General features: G+C 39.1%; 4 protein-coding genes across 5 annotated transcripts in view; all 4 read right to left on the bottom strand.

Moving 5' to 3' along the window:
- LOC149564228 (uncharacterized) overlaps positions 1-20,594 on the bottom strand; it is a 200,373-nt gene that overhangs the window by 121,559 nt on the left and 58,220 nt on the right. The gene's annotated exons all lie outside the window — the stretch shown is intronic.
- Positions 11,259-12,373, bottom strand: LOC149564231 (uncharacterized). Its single transcript, XM_089824124.1, has 2 exons — positions 12,096-12,373; positions 11,259-11,961 (listed from the first exon to the last, which is right to left on the bottom strand). Exon 2 carries the CDS (start codon positions 11,945-11,947, stop codon positions 11,381-11,383), a length of 567 nt encoding a protein of 188 aa, XP_089680250.1. The 5' UTR covers positions 11,948-11,961; positions 12,096-12,373; the 3' UTR covers positions 11,259-11,380.
- On the bottom strand, positions 12,365-13,457 carry LOC149564230 (uncharacterized). Its single transcript, XM_089824123.1, has 3 exons — positions 13,194-13,457; positions 12,652-13,052; positions 12,365-12,501 (listed from the first exon to the last, which is right to left on the bottom strand). Exons 1-3 carry the CDS (start codon positions 13,336-13,338, stop codon positions 12,379-12,381), a joined length of 669 nt encoding a protein of 222 aa, XP_089680249.1. The 5' UTR covers positions 13,339-13,457; the 3' UTR covers positions 12,365-12,378.
- Positions 13,366-14,672, bottom strand: LOC149564229 (uncharacterized). The gene is made up of 2 exons (XM_089824122.1): positions 13,834-14,672; positions 13,366-13,694 (listed from the first exon to the last, which is right to left on the bottom strand). The coding sequence occupies exons 1-2, from the start codon at positions 14,505-14,507 to the stop codon at positions 13,454-13,456; spliced, it is 915 nt and encodes a 304-aa protein (XP_089680248.1). The 5' UTR covers positions 14,508-14,672; the 3' UTR covers positions 13,366-13,453.

The following is a 20,594-nucleotide window of genomic DNA, read 5'->3' as shown; positions in this document are numbered from 1 at the left end:
GAGATGCAATTTCATCCTCAAGTTCCTGGACTTAAGCCTCAAGCTCAGCAATTCTTTCCTTATAGACATGACTGCTCCTGAGCTCATTTTCATATAGCTTCCTAACATCAATATAGTCATGTATGGACTAGGCTAATCTTGTTTCCATTTCCTCTACCTTTGCTTCATTCATAAATGAAAAATGTTTTAATGCCTTAGAGATCTCAGTGCCAGAAGTGCCCTGTAGAGTCCATATTATCATGTTGCCTTGTTTTGTGCTTTGCACATCCATTAATTTAGGTTTGTTAGAAGCAGGGGCCATACTCCAGACTACTAGGGATTTGGTATCAATGTTGAAACCAGTCCCTCTCTTCAATCCCTCAGCACCAATTGCCTCATAGGAGATGGCATTTTTCTGTCTTCTAATTTGATCAAGAATAAAAGCTTGCTCCAAGTCCCAACCAGGCACCAACAACATACTACTTCTCTGAACTAAATCCCTAGCCTCCTCTAAAGTCATTACTTCACTTTCAAGATCATAGGCCTACAACTTCTCAATCAATTTCATCCTCTGCTCCTCTGATTCATCAGGTTTCATCTTGAGGACAAGCTCACTTTGTTTAATTTTATATAAAAAACTTTTGAATTCATCGGGTGTGATGAATTCATCATCCTCCAAGAACTGTTGTGCTTGGATGATCCCATCATCCAGTCTAGCTGCTGCCAACTCCAGATCTGTCAAAGTATTTTCTGTTGCATTAGCCCTAGTCTGGAGGTAGTTCTGTCTCATGTCAGCAAAATACTAACTGCTCCCTGGGAAAATTTGCAAAGTTCTTTGCCTGACTTGGGAGGGATTTGCACAATTTTCTGCCTTTTGTGTCCTTTTGCCATCCAAGATGCCTGGGGTGCATCCTCCTCCTCTACCTCAAGGGTCACATCAGGTTTTGGGCTATCAGGGCACACTCTTTCCTCTTCCCTCATTGGACCTTCTGGCAATTTGGCCATTATCTCTACATGGTCCATGACCATCTTTCTGATTCTCTGGGGGTAAGGGATATCCATGTAAAAACTTGGAAATTGGGGATCAATTCTTTTCAATTCCCTTTCCACCCTCAGAACATCATCAAGCTTTGCAAGCTTGTCAGCTGCCTTCCCTTCTGCTACTATGTTTGGGATGATGTCTTCATGGGGCAGCTCCTTGGAATTGGGCAATACATAGTTTCTCATCTCTTTCAATGTTGCCCTCATCCATCCCTCAAAGTCATACATTCTATAAGGGCATGTGCATAAATTATAGTGGTGTAGGAAAGAATGAACAAAATCTAAGGCCTCTTTGCCAATGGTAAAATCACCAATTTTAAAACATCTACACAAAAATGTTCCCCTGTGGACCTTAGGGCCTAGATACTCTCTATTAACCATGAACAACTGCCAAATAAATTCAATTATTCCTAATCTAGGAGGAATGAACTTTGGTAAGATATGGGGTGGCTAGGGACAACCATAGACTCTCATCAGAGAAAAGGTAGGAAACAAGAAAATATCCCCCCAATTACAATCTAATATTTTTCCTTCAGGCAACAAGGCTGGTCTCAGAAGACCTTTCAAAATTTCAGGGGCTCTTAAGTACCCCGGGTCTAATATTTTCATTATAACAACACTAAAATTATTGAAAAAGGACACAGAATCAAAAAAATGATAAGTGTTATCCCATACCCGTGTCCACAGCTGCACTGGCAAATCTCCATTCAAATCAAAAGTTTGATCAATAAAATCAAAGCTGATATATCCTACGTTTTTGTAAAGAATCAAATGCATCAGCAGGGAGTAGTAGGGGAAAGTGAATTCTCTCACACCTCCAGTCCGGGCTCTGGCAATGTTGTCCTTCATTATATCCAGAATATAACTAAAATAGTCATATTCACAGGCATGGTAGGCATCTTGCACATCCCTAGCAATTATGTACTCTGCTCCCCAGACCTAATCAGACCCATCCTTTCCTACTACTTTGTGGACACCATATATAGTCTTGACAAAATAGCTTTTGAATTTGTCTAAGGGCATCTTTTTCTGAATTTTCTTTGGGTAATCACCCACTTCTTTAAATCACTGGGAATATGTTGCAGCAATGAAGCTCCTATGAAAGCATTGGGGTTTGCCTCAAATCTCCTCTACAAGTCCTTCAAATCTACAAGCTGACCCGTTGCTCCAATTAATCCAAAGGCCTCAATGAAAGATTTTCAGTCCAAAGTACATAGAACAATTACATCCTTTTTGTGAAAAGACTTGGTGGTCGGGTTGTAACATTTGAACAAGGCCTTCATCAAGTCTACATCCACAAAGACCTCCAGGAAGATTAATTTGGCAAAGTTCTTCTTCCATGGATTACAAACCTTCTTCTCCCTATTGCAATAGAAGAAGTAGAAAAGTTCAGAGCTAGTAACATTAGGGCACTTGGCATCTCTACACCTAGCATATGGATCAAAGAAGGCATGATCATCCGCAGAGTTTGCATTTGTAGATCTTGGGAACAGTTTCATCCACTCTTCTGGAAACCGGCTAGGCTTCTTCTGTCTGGTTTTAACTCCCTTCGAGGTTGAAGTTTCTGAGATTGCCATTTCTGAGGCTTGGATTTCTTCCACTTCCTGGTTTAACATTTTTGAAATATGTAGCTGAATTACCTGAAATTGGAAATGTTCTGTCTCTTACAAGTTCTAGAAACAACAATTCAGAACACACAGAAAACACAGGAAAAGCTCAAATTCTTTCTCTTGGCAAATGGTGAACTGTGATTATAAGAAAAGAAGATCTTATAAGTTGATATGCGCAGGCTAACGTCTATGTTGCATTTATTTTAACATGCTTGAAAAACGATCTCAATCCTTTCTGTCAACTTCATGGAATGTCACCATTAATTTCCAACTATGCACTTTTTGTACTTCATTCAAATTTGATTGGTTGAGAAGCCCACATTTCATTTCTCGTCATTGTGTTTTTTGTCAAGATTAGATTCTACGATATTACGATAAGGTGACTGAAAAGACCTTTCATAACATCGCACCATTGTATTGATGGCCCTCCGATCTTACGATGACCTTTTTAAATTCATATCGGCCAATCGAAAATGGTGGCAAAACCCCTTACGATCCTATGATACCCATTGTTGTCGCAGCATCGACAACTGACTATCCTTTTCCATGATCTTACGACAAGCAGTTTCGGAACATCACAAATAATCTTCTTTTACCCTATGATCATACGATCGCAGTTAAGCTCATCTCTTCATAACATCGCAGAGGACCCTGTTTGCTCCTACGATATTACGGCAACCTTAAAACCTTTATCTCTAGCATCGACGGCTTATAACTTTTCATGTGCGATCTTACGATCAACCCCTAGTTGTGGCATTATAGGACCTCCTTTAATAGCCCTGAGATCTTACAATGAAAGATTCATCGTAAGATCGGAGACCTAAAGTTACTATTTAACTTAAATCTTTCTTGGTCCCACAAATGTTGACAACGAACACAACTAGCACTCATACACTGGCTCTATCCAATCAAGCAACGGACACCTGTCTCGTCAGCTCATCACCTGTTTACCTTTATAATCTTTACGATCTTACGATGACAGGGTATCGTGTCATTGCAACATCACCTTTATCCCTTATACGATCACACAACCAAACTATTGTCGTAGTATCTTAGCCCTCAAAACCAAACTTCCCGACCATACGAGAAGTATCGTGAGATTGTAGACCTCCCGTTTTCACCTTACGATCTAACGATAAACACTTTAGTGTAGGATTGCAACCGCCCCGATTCTCTACTCCTGGTGCCACGATGAACCCTTTATCGCAATATCAGAGAAGACAACAATGCGGACAAAATAAAACATTATACAATCATACAACACGAAGGACATCGTATGATCAAGGAACATCAAAACTTTACCCACAATAACACGATACAACGTTAATCGTGAGATCGGAAAAGGCCCTCATGCTTGCTTATGATATTTCGCTAACCCTCCATCTTAACATCGTAGGACACAATGTACTTAGGATAATGAAACCCGCTCACTTATATGGCCTAGGGTTAGGGAATAGAAATTTATTGAGATTAAGCAAATTTTCATTAGGTTTAAAACTGTAACTAGGAAAAAATATAATGATAACCCTACCAAAACAATTCAAACTTTTACCACAAAATTTAGAAATTTATCATCAGTGGAAAAAGGAGCTACTAGGGACTTGGTTATTAGTCAAGCAGATTTTGTCTGCAACGACTCTATCAATGGAAGTATAGGGAAGAGCCCTTTTGAAGTGGTATATAGCTACCATCCTAGGGGATTCTTAGAGCTCATTTGCAGGGAATTAAAAGGAGAAGTGCCCAAGGTGAAGATTTTGCTACTGCCTCAAGGAAGTGGATGAACAAGTGAGAAGAACATTGGGGGAGAACACCTTGAAATACAAGAGCAAAGTTAATCAAAAAAGGAGAGATGTCCAATTCAAAGAAGGGGATTTTTTCATGTCTTTCCTCAAGAAAGAAAGCTTACCTAAGGGACAGCCCACTAAATTGCTTATGAAGAAGATAGGATCTTGCAAGATAATTCATAAATTCGGGCCTAATGCCACTGAAATTGAATTGCCCACAAGATAGGGAATTTCTCCCATCTTCAATGTTTCCAACTTTTCCCTCACAGGCCACCACAAGGTACAAACAAAGAAGATCAATTTGGAGAAAGTAGAAGATGATGCAGAATGGGTCAAGGACCTTCCACCCATCAAGCCAGCTCATTTGGAGAGCATTTTTGATACTGATGCAAGAGCATCCTAGGGTAGATCAGATATTTGGAGAGCATTTTTGATACTTGGGGCTTGGAACCCCAAGTGTAGATCAGAATGCTCTAGTAAAGAAAGGACCCTAGAGGGATGCCTAGGAGCAAAGATGAGAGAGGACTCAACCTTGGAAGGGTTGGAGTGAATAGGACCAAGTTTGGTGTCTAAGAACAAAACTAGGAATACAATTCCTAAGGATTCTTGTAGAATACCCATCCACTCTACATCAAACTCATCTCCAATAACTCCTTTATTGCTTTCTCAATCTCATCCCTGTATTTCTTTGAATGTCAATATGGAGTCGTGATCACATGTTTTTCTCCCTTTTCGAGTTCTATCACATTCTCAATACCTCTCTCAAAAGGGAATCCATGTGGAATGCTATCAAACACTTTATTGTGCTTGGGTATGACATCCTGAACATATGAGTAATAATTCTTAATCTGCTGCTCTGAAATTATAGGCATAATAAGGCACGCTACTGTCTAATCCTCCTCATTGAGCTTAAATAATCACTCCATCCTCCTAGGTGAGACCATACTATCTGATAAGCCCCTGAGTGCCACTTTCCTACCCTGGGGTTTACACCGTAGCTCCATTTCATCCAAATTAAAAGTGAACTGAACTAGTTGTATACGGTGTGAACGCGTATTCATAAAACCTTAGTGTAGGATGCAAATGGACTAATGACGAATTAAATTAAACCCAAGATATCATCATTAGAATGTAATCTCTACGAGCCTCTCATATTTCCCTAACTACAACTGCTAAAATAGCTCTCAAACCAGCATCTTAGTGACAGTTCTAGAATGGGAGAATGCTGGAAAAATGAATATGCAATGAACTAACAAGTGATAAATGATGCTAAATAACACAAAATAATGCTAAAATGCTATGAAAATACTACAATAAGAATGCTAGATGATGAATCAAAATGTACCTGTAGTGCAAATGCCTAAAACTTGGGTCCTTTTGCTCTTGAATTCGCTTTCTATTTATAGGATTTTAGAAGGGGTTAGGGTAAGAATTTGGATTTTACATTTTCACTTGGTGGGTGGGAGTGAAATTGAAAAGGAGTTCAAAAGTCTTGATTGGAGGCTCCATGTGATTTTCATGTCAACAAAAATGTCTCATGAGAGACAAGAAAAGGATCTCAAAAGTCATGATTTGTGGCTAGATAAGGCTTTATTTCAACAAAAATGTCTCATGAGAGACAAGAGAAAGAGCCCAAAAGTCACGATTTGTGGCTAAATATGACTTTTATTTTCAACAAAATATATGACTTTTATTTTCAACAAAAATGTCTCATGCAAGACAAGAGAAGGAGCCCAAAAGTCATGATTTGTGGCTAAATATGACTTTTATTTTCAACAAAAATGTCTCATAAGAGACAAAAGGAGGAGCCCAAAAGTCACGATTTGTGGCTAAATATGACTTTTATTTTCAACAAAAATGTCTCATGAGGGGCAAAAGGAGGAGCCCAAAAGTCATGATTTGTGGCTAAATATGACTTTTATTTTCAACAAAAATGTCTCATGAGAGACAAAAGGAGAAGCCCAAAAAGTCATGATTTATGGCTAAATTTGGATTTCTTTTAATTCTTTATATAAAAAGAAGTTTTTTATTTTGTGAGAATAAATGGATTTATTGATTTAATAAAAGTTCCATTTATTCTCAAACATTTGTCTTTTCCCTCTCTTTTTTTTTTTGAATTTCATTTTATGATTTTGAATTGCTTCTCTCCTCTTTTGAAGTTGATTTAGGTCTTATTAATTTGATCGACGATTTTTTTGTTTAATTTGCACTGATTGATCAGAATTGCATGATTGATGTTTTTGCCAATTTTTGGGTGTCTACAAATGCCCCTCTTTGAGCTAATATGCGAAGCATATTAGTTCAAAGACTATCTTGATTTTTTGATTTTAGGTCAAATGCTGATGATTGGATGTCTGTTCGTTGATGTCTGATTGTTGACGATTTGATGATTTGATTGTCGCTAACTTGATGTTTTGATTGCCATTGATTTGGTGATTGGATTGTCGTTGATTTGATGATTTGATTGTCGTTGATTTGATGATTTGATTGTGATGTAGATTTGGTGTTGCAATAGTTTTGTTTGGATGCCTTGGTTTTGGTAGGCTTGATGTTTGAAAATTTTTGGCAGGGTAGGACGTTTTTGATGTTTCAGAAAATTTTGATGCTCCAACTTGAATGCCCCTGGTTTGATATGGATATACTACCCCTCAGAAATGAAATTAGAAAAATGTATGTGCGAAATAGGGATGTTCCAATTTGATTTTTGAAAATGTTGATGAGAACTGTTGGTAGGGAAGGTCGAGTCACAAAGTGATGGGTAGAATCAATCAAGTAATGTTGATACATAGAAAAAGTGCCCCCCTCAAGATACAGAGTAAGGAAAACTAACATGTCCATCTCAGGATACAGAGTAGGACAAATAGCTAGTTCAAGATAGAACCATTAGCTAGATAGCTAGATGTTGAGATTTGATTGATGTAGGATGATCACTTGTGATGAAAAATTGATGTTAGTGTTCAACGGTCGATTGGTCGAGATGAGGTGAGTGCCCCCAGTGATAAGGGATCTTCAGATCAGGCACAAATAGATGATGTACGTGTTGTGACACAAGGTTGATTTGTGGAGCTTCATTTTATTGGCATAGCATGTATGTCATTTATGATGAGGACCCTTTTGTGGTGAGACCTTCTGATGCTGATGATTCAATGTTTTTGATATATGAGACATTTGAGCTTTTTTGATATTCAGACTTGTGCACTTGAGATATCATGGACTTATGTATGCATATGATGGTCTGACGTGATGATTACAGTAGCAGTGGATGCAGATGTGTATATATATGTGAATGATTAATGTAGATGGATCATGAGGTAGAATAGATGGTATGTTACTGATGATGTAATGAAAATGTGAGTTGGTAATATGACATGACATGAAATGTGGTAAGATAGAATGTGAAAATGAAAGGAGATGGAGAATGGGAAAAGATGATGCAGCGAATCAGAGGAGATGAAATGTGGTGAAACAAGATTATTTGAGATGTGAAAGCTGCATAAGGCACCAGATGATGTTGGGCAATTTGATAACGACTAGAATGGTTTGAGATGTGAAAGCCATATAATGCAATGAGTGAAATGAGAAGGTGAATGCATGAAGTGTAATGCTAGTGTGGATATTGTGAAGAGACAAAATCTATGAGAGTGGAGTGCTAGGAGCTTGTCATGATGTTGATGTTGATGTTATTGTCCACTTTTTGATAACCAGTCATGAAGTTGTGAACTAACATTCATGAATTGTATCCTGATTTATGTGCCAACCATTTGTGTGCAAAGGAACCCAAGATGAATATGCAGACTAAATGAATGCAACTGACTGTCACTTTTTTTTTTTTTAAAAGAGATGCAAACTAATTGTCATCATAGAGCATGTAATAAAACAAAAATGACAAAGTACAACCACCACTAGCTCAGCTGTAGTGATATGAATACTGTATCACATCGAGAAGTACCAGCAAAGATGAACAATGTACAATAAAACATGGCAACCATTAAGAACCAGAAGCTATAGCCGTAGAATAATAAAAAACAAGCACACAAACAGTCACATGTTAGTGAAAAGATCTCACCTAAAATATCACATAAAATTGGTCGAGGTACACATGGTGCTCCATACGAGAGGAGGCACTAATAAGTGGACACCAACAATGTGTGAAACCAAAGGATCGCTGAAGCTAAAGAGTGAAAACCAAAAAAAAATATCATAACTTTATCCCAGTACCTCTAGTCAAGTACATCATTGAGGTACTAAAAGCACATGATATCATAAGAATCATTATTTGCAGACCAGGCGTGCTTCTAGTTGTGCAAAATAATATCAAGTTTGTTCAATTTTGCCAAGGAGCAACTGATGTTGGTTGTATTGCATTGTCATGTGTATTTTTGGTATTTTTGAAATATATTTGGATGTTTTTGTAGTTTTATCAAATATTTAAATATTTTTGGGATTTTTGGTAGATATTTGAATGTTTTTGTATTTTTGTGAATATTTAAATGTTTTTGGGATTTTTGGCAGATATTTGAATGTTTTTGTGTTTTTGTGATAAATATTAGAATGGTTTGACTCTGGTAAAAATGGGAACAATACAATCCGTAGAGTGAGGATAACCGCAATTGGTAGGTGAGAACGCCTGTGTATATTAAAAACCATTATAGATAAGAATAAAGCCAATGTGGGGATGTTTTTCTAGGTGTGTGACGAAACAGACATTCTCGAGGCTTATGAAAAAGGTGTTTGGGCCAAAAAAGTCATTTGAGGGGCCGAAAAAGGCATTTTGGGCCTAAAAAGGCACTTTGGGGTCCAAAAGGACACATTGGGCTTTGAAAAAGGCATTTGAGGGGCCTAAAAAGGCACTGTGGTCCTAAAAAGGCGCTACAGGGGTCCAAAAAGGATGTATGGGCCTTGAAAAAGGCACTAGAGGGGCCTAAAAAAGGCGCTTGGGCCTAAACAGGCGCTTTGGGGTCCAAAAGGACACTTTGGGCCTTGAAAAAGGCATTTGAGGGGCCTAAAAAGGTGCTAGAGGAATCTAAAAAGGACGCATGGGCCTTGAAAGGCGCTTTGGGGTCCAAAAGGATGCTTTGGGCCTTGAAAAAGGCGCTATAGGGGCCTAAAAAGGCATTTTGTACCTTGAAAAAGGTCTTTGAGGGGCCTAAAAAGGCGTTGTGGCCTAAAAAAGCACTTTGGGGTCCAAAAAGACAATTTGGGCCTTGAAAAAGGCGCTATAGGGGCCTAAAAGGCGCTTGTACCTTGAAAAAGGTATTTGAGGGGCCGAAAAAGGCGCTTTGGCCTAAAAAGGCACTTGAGGGGCCTAAAAAGGATAGTGGGGCCTTAAAAAAGTATTTAAGGCCTAAAAAGGCACTAAAAGGGGGGAGCCAAGCTCTCACGCTTATGCTTACTTATTCTATACCCCCAACTGTATGAGGATGAAAGAGTTCGACAGATATCTGGGCTTTCAAGATAGCACTGACATATTTGTTGAAGGAGGCGAGACTAATCGTGGCCACTACAACTTAAATAAGACTAATGATTCGTGGGGAATTGTTGCTCTAAGTAGGGAAACAAAGCACCTCTTGCACTATCCGAGTTGTGCTAGATTTTCCAAAGTGCTACGAAATGTTTCAGGACATTACCAGGCTTCTTCTTAATATTAACGAGGTGAGTGGGGTTCAAATATTTGATGTCCTATTGTATAGCCAAATTGAGAAATTGACAAGAATTTTGGAGTGTTATTGATAAGAATTGCCCCCGTTTTGAATGCTTTGGGCGAGTGGTGAACTTTTTTGCTGTTTTTAGATGAATTTTCAATTTTTTCAATTTTTTTTTGATATTTTTGGACAATTTTTGAATTTTTTTGATATTTTTGGGCAATTTTTGAATCTTTTTTATATTTTTGGACAATTTTTGAATTTTTTTGATATTTTTGGACAATTTTTGAATTTTTTTGATATTTTTGGATAATTTTTGAATTTTTTTGATATTTTTGGGACAGTTTTTGAATTTTTTTGATATTTTTGGACAATTTTTGAATTTTTTTGATATTTTTTGGATGAGTTTTGGGTTAGGGGGGTGAAACGGAGGATATGAGCAAGATTTGTTGGAATACGAGGGTAACCAGGACCACGTGAGGTACCATCACAATCTGAAAGTTGGTAAGTATCAGTCCCAAAGAATTCTATGATAAGGTAAGGACCGATCCAGTTGGCCTCCCATTTTCCTTTCTTTTCCTTTGCTACTTGGTTCTTAGGATTTTCTCTAAGCACTAGGTCACCAATCTGAAAGACACGAAGTTTGACCTTTTTGTTATAATGCCTTGATAATCTATTCTGATACACTTTAAGATGTTCATGCACTGTATGCTGATGTTCTTCCAACAACTCTAGCTGTTCCAGACGGGCCACTCTGTAATCTTCATCTGATAGGATGTCTTGAAGAGTAACTCTCAAGGATGGGATCTCAACCTCCAAAGCGAGAATAGCTTCACAATCGTAAACCAAAGAGAAGGGTGTTGCACCTGTAGGCGTCCTAACCAAAGAAACGTGAATCGGAATCGGCAAGGCCGAATCGAATTGTGAATCAGCGATGAATCGGCAAATTTGAAAAAACCCTTTAAATTTAAAGATTTTAACAATTTAAAACTTATTTCATGCACCCTTTATTGAATATAACTTAAGCACACTATAACATCATCAAATAGAAGTTAAAACTTAACATACATAAACATGGAACATAAAATCCATCACATACATAACTATGTTATCTAAAATGTAAATTGTAGGCTAGCTGAAGTAAATAGAAATCAAATGATCATAATGATTTAAATCATAGAATGTATGTAAGATGATCCATAAGACATCAAATCATAAATTTATGTAAGAATCTAAGATGAAGATCCATGAAAGTTTGAAACATATGTCTATCAATGATTCAGTATCAATATCTGTAAACAAAATATAAAAACAAGGCTCCAGCTCAAGCCTCAGGCTCATAGTCATCATCATCCTCAACATCATCCTCAAGCTCGGCTACAGCCTCAGCCTCAGCCTCTGAGTATCCAGTCTGCCTAGTAGCAAGGCGTCTAATGTAGGTCCTAGAGGACTGTCGAGCCATATCTCCCGCATATAAGATGGGCTCACGAATGTCGCTAGGGCCTGTGTCTGTGCGTGCACGTGTGCGTCTACCAATGCCTAAAGAATGTGCTCTAGCTGCCTCAGCCTCTATATCCACCTGGTCAATCCACGCACGGTCTTCCTCAGTGAAGATTGGATCTACAACCTCTATGAGCCACTCTGATTCTGGATCAATCTCCTCCAGAATGATCGGAGAGGAGTCAGTGCCCAAAATCTGTCTGATCCTAAGACGGAGGTTGTAATGAACGAAGACAAGATCATTCAACCTCTGCACTGTCAACCTGTTTCTCCTCTTCGAGTGGATGTGCTCGAACATGAACCAACTGCGCTCAGATCCAGAAGCGCTGCTTGGCTGACTCAGAATACGAATGGCAATTTTTTGAAGTTTTGGGGTTGTGGCCCCAAACATTTGCCACCATCTATCTGAAATAAGGGAAAATAAAAATAATTAGTCTCATTTACAAATTACAAATTACAAGTTAACTCTAAAATTACATAATCAACTTTAAGTTTAGAATCTAGATTCATGAACATTGAATATATTATTTAATTTTTACCTGGCTGTATTGTTTCCCGAGCATCTATGGCTACCCTGCTAGAGAAAAGTGGCCCTTCTTTATTATTGAACTTATCAAGCTCAATAATTGCAGCACCGCTATCCTCATCAGTACTCAACCTCTGGATCACTGTATATAATCCGGTGAGAACCTCCTCATCCGCCTTGAAGTCAGGACGGAAACGAAATGCCGAATTCAAAAAGTAAGTTGCTGCATGGATGGGTCTGTGGAGCTGATTCTGCCATCTCCTATCAATGATGTCCCAAATAGGGGCATACTTCTCCTACACTCCTGCATACTGAGCTCTAATGGCCTCCTTGGCCCTATCCATGCCCTCATATATGTAGCCCATAGAGGGCTTCTCCCCATCAGCAGTTCGTAGGAGAGATACAAGGGGCTCAGTGGCCTACATATAAAGTAAAACAAAAATTTGAGTCAAAACTTAAACATAGAATAATTCAATAATATAACTTAAGGTAAAACCGTAAAACTAAATCATTAAACAATTAGCATAGTAAACTGTAAAATATTAAATGTTAAATTGCAATAAAATTACCTTAAGGATTTCTCTAGCAGGTTTCCAAAAACCATCATCATCAAATATGCAATCCACCACACCTATCCCTGCAATGGTCGTAGCATAGGAAGATGAAATCCACTCCCGCCCAACAAACATGCTCCTCAAATCATCCCTTGATGTCAACAAGGACTGCAAGGTGATGAAATTCGAGGCAAACCTTGTGATCCCTGGATGAGCTAACTCTTTGTCTCCTGTGTACTTCCTCATTGTGCTAAGGACAAATGAATGATTATAAATAAACTTGCATATGTTTTTTGCCCTTTCCACACATGACTTGACCCACTCAAGTTTGCCAATTTCCTCCAACATGAGGTCAAGGCAGTGTGTTGCACAAGGGGACCAAAATATGGTGGGGTGCCTCTCCATCAAAAGTTTGCCTACAACAATTTTAAGATAATTAGAAATTCAAATTTCAAACATGTTAGAACTTAGGAAACTTAGAAATTCTAAGTTAGAATTAGAAAAAGTTCAAAATTCAAATAAATTTATTTTCAAAACTTAAAAAGTTAAAAGTTTACCTGCAGCAACATAACTTGCTGCATTATCCGTCACCACTTGCACCACATGTTGTTCCCCCACCTCTGCTATAACTTCCTCAATAACCTCACATAAGTATGTGGCGTTTTTTACATGAGCAGAAGCATCAATGGATTTGAGGAACATGGTATATCCTACAAGTAACAAAACAACGAATTATAATTACTATTAGCAATCAACAAATCAAAATTTGAAATAGTCAATCACGATTCAAAATTATGTATGTAGGAAAGTAGAATGATCAATCACCTCCACAGGATACAAAAAAATTGAGGAGTGTTCTTCCCCTCCTATCTGTCCAACCATCAGTCATGATGGTGCAACCCTTTGCGATCCACTCCTTTCGGTTGTCCTCAAGCTCATGCCTCATATCCTCAACCATTTCCTCCAGGAGGTATCCACTCAACTCAGCCTCAGTTGGGGCTTTAAACTCCGGACCACAAATGGTAACTACATCTATCATGTTCTGCCAATAAGGAGTCCTGTCACAAATAGATAATGATATTGATTAGAAATTTAGATGTCAAAAACTAAAATCATAAAACAAGTAGATATAATTAAAGTTTTACTTTTACTTTTAACTTTAACTTTGAAGATAACAAAGAAAAAAGAATCAATTACCTGGCTGCAATAAATGGAATGTTGCAAAAGTACCAAAATTTGCAAATCTCTTTTCTGGCAGCATCATGAATCTCCTTGTTCAAACCCATGCCCTCAAGCGTGGGTTGGGAGCTAGGAGTAGTGCGGGGCACAAAGTAACTATCCATTCTGTTTTTCCACACTCTAGGCCGCAATAGGTTGGTGTTGGACTCTGTCTCAGTATGAGACCGACTACCACTAACACTCACATGAGCACTAGCACTAGGATGAAAAGGAGGCCTAGAAGAACCCTCTCCAACACAACCTACGGATGCGGAAGCTGATGCAGATGCACTTGCAGATGTAGATGCGGTTGCGGATGTGGGAGCACTGGAGCCAATACCTCTTAACCCTTCAAGTTGCATTTTCTTAGTCAACTTGTCTTGTTCAATTTTTTCTAATGCCACTAAACAAGAGCGTTTTGCCTCAGCGGTTTGATGAGTGCAAACTGTGACATCATGGCCAGGTATGCCAGCAATGTGGTATTTCAATCTATAGATACCTCCCGAATTTATTTTTTCTTTGCAAAATATACATTTTGTTTGATATTTGGTTCTCCCAGGAAACTCTTCATTATATTTCCAGCATTCATCTTTTTTACCCATTGTGGAAATTGGAAAATGAAAGCAAAGGGCTGCTGCAATAAAAAAATTCATGTAAAAAATCAAAGTTTGCAACTAATAAACAAAAACTACAAAACAACAAACCCTAGTTTGCAATTTAGTAAAAATAAAAAACATTCAAGATTTGCAAATGAACACTAAAAAAATTTAACAAAAAATGCATACTACACTAACATGCAAAAAAAAAACCAACACTTACCTCTTGCAAATGAGTTGAGGAGTGTTGATATTGACTCCTTAATGCTCCCAATGCAATTTATGGCCTCCCCAGATGGACTTATGATCTCTTTGGTGCTCTTCCTTCTTGCCGGTTGGAAACCTATGGATTCTCTTTTCTCTTCTTCTCTCTCACTCTTCCTCTCTTCTACTCATACTAAGCAAATAGAAGGCTCTTTAGGGTTATAACAAAGAGGAAAGTCAACTTAGAAAGCAAATAAAACATGTGTTTTTTTTTTAAAATTGAACTTTCTATCCTTGCTGCCGCGGTCGATTTCTGGAGATTCACGATGGCAATTTTGGCGATTTTTGCCATGAATCGCCGATTTTGGCGATTCAGGCGATTCACAGGAAAAAATTGCCACCAGCGATTTCCGATTCCAAAAAAATCGGGAGCCATGAATCTTATCGCGATTTCGGCGATTTCGGCTATTTCATGGCGATTTTTGGAACTATGGTCCTAACACTCGTCCTATAGGCCCAAAGGGTGGGGTTCAACTGTAAATGCCAATCCCTACCAGTATCATTGACAGTTCTTTTGAGGATGTTGATGATGGTTTTGTTGGTAGCCTCTGCTTGGCCATTGCCTTGGGGATAATAAATTGACGAAGAATGGTGTATAATGTGAAATTTTTCACATAATTCATCAATTATTTGGTTTTTGAAATACAAGGCATTATCTGTGAGAATTGCATGAGGTATGCCAAACCGACAAATGATATGGTTGAGAATAAAAGAGATCTGTTTTCTCGTAGAGTCGGCAAGTGGCACGCTTCGACCCACTTAGTGAAATATTCAGTGGCGGTAATAATCCATTTATGCCCACCGGAGGATGGTGGATGGATGGCTCTAATCAAGTCAAAACCCCATCGATAAAAGGGCCATGGCATGGCCAAAGGATTTAGCTCTTGGGCTGGTGCATGAACAAGGTTACCATGGATTTGACATTTTTTGCAGGTTTTGACAAAATCAATAGAATCCTTTTCCATGGTTGGCCAAAAATAGCCCATTCTAAGAATCTTCTTTGCTAATATGAAACCAGTGTGACCTGCAAATCCCTGCATGGACTTCTTGCAGAGCGACTCTAGACTCATCCTTTTCAAGACACCTAAATAAAGTACCGTCAAGACCTTTCCTATACTGCATATCAGCCACCAAGGTGTAGCACAAGGCTTGGCGAATGAAATTTCATTTTTGGTTACGTGAGAGGTCAGATGGAATGATGTTATCACAGAGGTAAGTGATAATGGGACTGTACCAAAGGGAATCAGGGGTGTTTAGATGGCAAACGATAAAGGAATCGGGTTGAGTAAACGCAGGTTGAACCACCTCTTCCACTAGGAACTCATACCACTCGTGTTGTTCCGGGAGCTTAAGTAAGGAGGCCAAGGTGGCCATAGCATCTGCTGCTCTGTTCCTTTCTCTGGGAATTTGTTCAAAAGTAATGTGAACAAAACATGCCTTGAGTGTATCGACTATATGTTTATAAGGCAACAAATTTTCATCTTTTGTCTGATAAGTATCAGTAACTTGATTGATGATTAACTAGGAGTCTCCATAAACTTATAGGGCTGTCAATTTCCATTCCAAAGCCAGCTTGAGACCCAAGACCAAAGCTTCATATTCGGCCATGTTGTTGGTGCAAGGGAAGAGCAGTTTGTAAGATTTAGAGATGGTAACACCAAGTGGCATGATGAACAAAATGCCGGCGCCTAACCCATGGTGTGTGTAGGAACCATCAAAATAAAATTTCCATGTTATTGGCTCTGTCTGAAGGATGTGCATATCAGGGAAGTCAACTAAGATAGGATTGGAACTTTCTATAGGCGCATCTGCCAATTGATCAGCAATGGCCTGTCCTTTTATTGCCTTCCTATCTACATACTCAATATCAAATTCACTTAGGATCATCACCCATTTGGCCAGTCTACCCGTTAATGTTGTCTTGCTGAGAAGGTATTTGAGAGGATCAATGTTGGAGATAAGCTTGACCTTGTGTGTTAGAAGATAATGACGTAGTTTTTGGGAAGCAAAAACTATGGCTAGGCAAGCCTTTTCAATGAAAGAGTAATTTAGTTCATAGTTGACCAAGGTGCGACTGATGTAGTAAATGGCTCGTTCTTTTCTTTGGTCATTTTCTTGTGCCAGGAGGGCTCCAATTGACTTATCGGTTACAGAAATATGCAATAGTAATAGTTTGTGTGATACTGGAGGTACCAACACAGGTGGATTCATCAAATAAGTTTTACGTATGTCAAAAGCCTTCTGACATTGATCATCCCACTTAAAATGTATGTCTTTATGTAGCAAGTGTTTGAAAGGTATACACTTTTTTGCCAACTGAGAAATGAACCGGCGAACTGATTGAAGCCTGCCTTGAAGAGAGCATAACTGATTCATGTTCTTTGGAGATTGCATACTAATTATGGCTTGTACCTTCTCGGGGTCAACTTCTATCCCTTTGGCCAAGACAATGTATCCTAGGAGCTTGCCTGATTTGATGCCAAAAGCACATTTCTCGAGATTAAGCCTGACCTTGAATGCTTCGAGGCAGGTGAATATTTTGGCCAGTATGGGAAGATGTTCTTCTCGACTATGGGATTTGGCAAGAATGTCATCCACATAATCTTCCATGAAGATATGCATCATATCATGAAAGATAGTGGTCATGGCCCGTTGATGGGTAGCCCCAGCGTTCTTTAACCCAAAAGGCATTACATTCCAACAAAATGTGCCCCATGCACAAGTAAAAGTTGTTTTCTCTTGATCTTCTAGTGCTATTCTAATTTGATTGTAACTAGAAAACCCATCCATGAGTGAAAACATGGAATGACCTGCGGTGAGATTGACAATGGTGTCGATGTTAGGAAGGGGAAAGTCATCTTTAGGACATGCTTTGTTTAAATCCCGAAAGTCGATACAGATGCGTATGCTGCCATTCTTCTTTGATATGGGGACAATGTTGGAGATCCATGATGCATATGCTAGAGGTCGGATGAAATTGATACTGATTAATTTTCCAATTCTTCTTTCACTAACAAGGCTATATGAGGATGCATCTTTTTGAGTTTTTGTTTCATTGGCTTGACCTCTTGCGAGATGTTAAGATGGTGGAGGATTAAGGTCGAGTCTAAGCTGGGCATGTCCACATAAGACCATGCGAAGTTTATGTCTTTCTTTGAAGAACTCGATAAATGCCTTCCTTTCTTCTGGGCTCAAGGACTGTGCCAAATAAAAGACCTTTGGTTCTTGTTCTATGCCGAGGTTGACCGGTTCTATTGGCTCAATCAAAATAGAAGATCGCTCCTCAGAATGTTCAGGTAAGGTATCAATTACTCCATACGCGGGTGCCACAGTTGGTTTTTCACCTTGAGATACGTCACTTCTGTTTGTTTCCATTTTTTTATCCAGATTAGCCACAACTTGGTAGTGGTCAATAAGGTTGTGGGATGCTTGCCCTGCTTTAGTGTGATTGAGGTGATTGATACCCAACCCGACTATATTCTCTTCTTTTGTTCTTCGTTGACCAGATGGTTCAACCGCATTAAGGTAGATGAAAAATTCACGGTCAGTGTCAAAATGAGGGAGGTGATGAGGCTCGGTTGTATCCCAGTTAATGAGTTTGGGATGGACTAGGGAAAGCGATTCGTAGTATGGGAAAGGTTCAACGGGGCTTAAAGACATAACTTCATTAGATGGCTCATACGCTGTATCCACCAGATCTATGACATGGACTTCTTCTAGAGTGTCAGGGAAAGTAGAGCTTGCGAGAGGCTCATAGTAATCATTTTCAACTTCTACTGGAAAGAAGTCAAGGAATAGAGTTTGAAAGTGAAACCCTTCAATGTGTTCATCATCTTCTAAGCCATCCTGATATATTCTGTTTCTTGGTGAAGTGGATCTTGAACTATGAGTTGTTCTTTGATAGCCAAACTATCAGGGGTGGGTACGTGGACAACATCACATTCTTTGTCATGGAGAGATTCTTCAGAGAGTGACTCAAATTCCCATTCAGCAGAATCATCATCGTCTTCGTTATTGGAGGCATTTATGGGTAGTTTCCCCATGGAATGTGAACTTGAGAGGGACAAATTTGCATTTAGGAGATCAGTTGTTGCTGGGGTATAACTGTCCTTTTGCTTGGGTACCCACACCAAGGTAGAAAAGGAAGAATCATTATGCTTTGGGCGAGCTTCGGAAGAGGTTTGCACCTTGTCTTGTCCATTATACCCTACCCCTGCTTTAGATTTATTTGACCTGAATTGTGCCATCAAAGGTTCGATGATTACTTTCCCTTTTCCTAAGGGACCATCTCCTGTGTATCCCATCTTTTCCATTAAGTCAAAGCCTTTCCCATGCAAGTGGGAGGAGATGTCAATGTTCTGTTGACTAATGTCTTCCACTGGGTTTGGAGGTGTGCCACTTGCTTTGATAAAATGCGCATGATATGGTTTCGTGGACGTCAGTTTTCCATGAGACCTCGGAGAAAGTGGGGGATCAAATAGGGAGACTGAGTACTCACCTAGCCCTTTACGGTGCAACTTACACTTTCTATCAAATTCTTTCATTAGTTTATCCATTTCTTCATAGTGTAGTTGTTTATGATCTTTTGATGATGATGGCGGTAGAGGAGCGGAATGACCCAAACAAACCACTTTCTCTTTACCCTTAGTTGATGTTGATATGTGGCTACTCATTTGGTTAGTGGAGTGTGAAGTGTCTGCAACTATGGATTGTCTGCTACCATCTATCCTTGTATTAGCCTCTTCTTTGTTATGAGGGACAAGTGAGTTACAATATTGGGCAAAGTGTTGATCTCCAGGTATGGTTATCTCTTGACCCATGTATGGAAATTTGAGGCACTAGTGGTAGGTAGAGGGAACGGCTTGCATGTCATGGATCCATGGTCTTCCCAACAGAATGTTGTAAGCTAATTGCAGGTCTAAGACTTGACAGACAGTTTCTTTCATGACCGGCCCTACTCTAATTGGTAATATGACCATGCCTTTGGAGGATCTTTCTTCATCATCATAAGCCTAGATGGTAGTCTTTTTTCTTGGGTCAACAACATCCTCTGCATACCCAAGGGCTTTCACTAAACTGAGAGTGCAAATATTGAGACCAGCCCCACCATCAACAAATGCTCTCTTAACTCAGTTCCTATGGATGAATACTTCTATGTACAAAGGAGAATTTTGTGGCTATATGATAGACATGTCATCTTGGGCAGAAAAAGACACGCAATGAGGAGCAACTAGATTGCTGACCATGTTTTGGAATCTATTCACATCTAAATCATTTGGCACTAAAGCTTTGGTGAGTATCTCTTTATGTTCGGGGAGATTTGCAATAGTTCAAAAATGGAGATGTGGGTTGGAGTCTTGAATAATTGGTTAACCAAGTTATACTTGGGCATGGAGGAACTTATAGTTGCTTGCTCAGGATTTGTCACTGGTCCTAGTAGGATAATTTTGGAGGCTTGGCCCCGGGTGATGGCATTTGAGGACTGTTTTTTATTTTTATCTTTAATTATGATGACATTTACAATGTCATCAAATCCAGAAATCATGCCAATGGTATTACCATAGTGGTGCGCATAATTAACCTTGGTTTGTGGAGGTACGTTTTGATTGGCCTTGGAGGACTCTCCCTTCTCATGACTCATGAAGGGGTTCTTGAAGGCTGTATGGTCTTCATTATTACTAAGATTGTTTAAATCAATGGTTCCATCATTTATCAATTTTTGGATAACCCCCTTAGGGGCAAAACAATTGTTTGTCAAATGCCCCCGATTGCAATGATAGGCACAAATGTGTTTGTCATTCCACCATTTTGGTTTGACTTGAGGTTCATATGGCTTAGCCTCCGGTAACACGATGAGGTCATCGTCCAAGAGTGTTTGTA

Source organism: Cupressus sempervirens, chromosome 4, assembly GCF_028749045.1.
Source record: "Cupressus sempervirens isolate cs-2001-9-10 chromosome 4, ASM2874904v1, whole genome shotgun sequence".
NCBI lineage: Eukaryota > Viridiplantae > Streptophyta > Pinopsida > Cupressales > Cupressaceae > Cupressus > Cupressus sempervirens.
The sequence above is the reverse complement of the archived record's forward strand: the minus strand, read 5'-3'. Positions and strand labels throughout refer to the sequence as shown.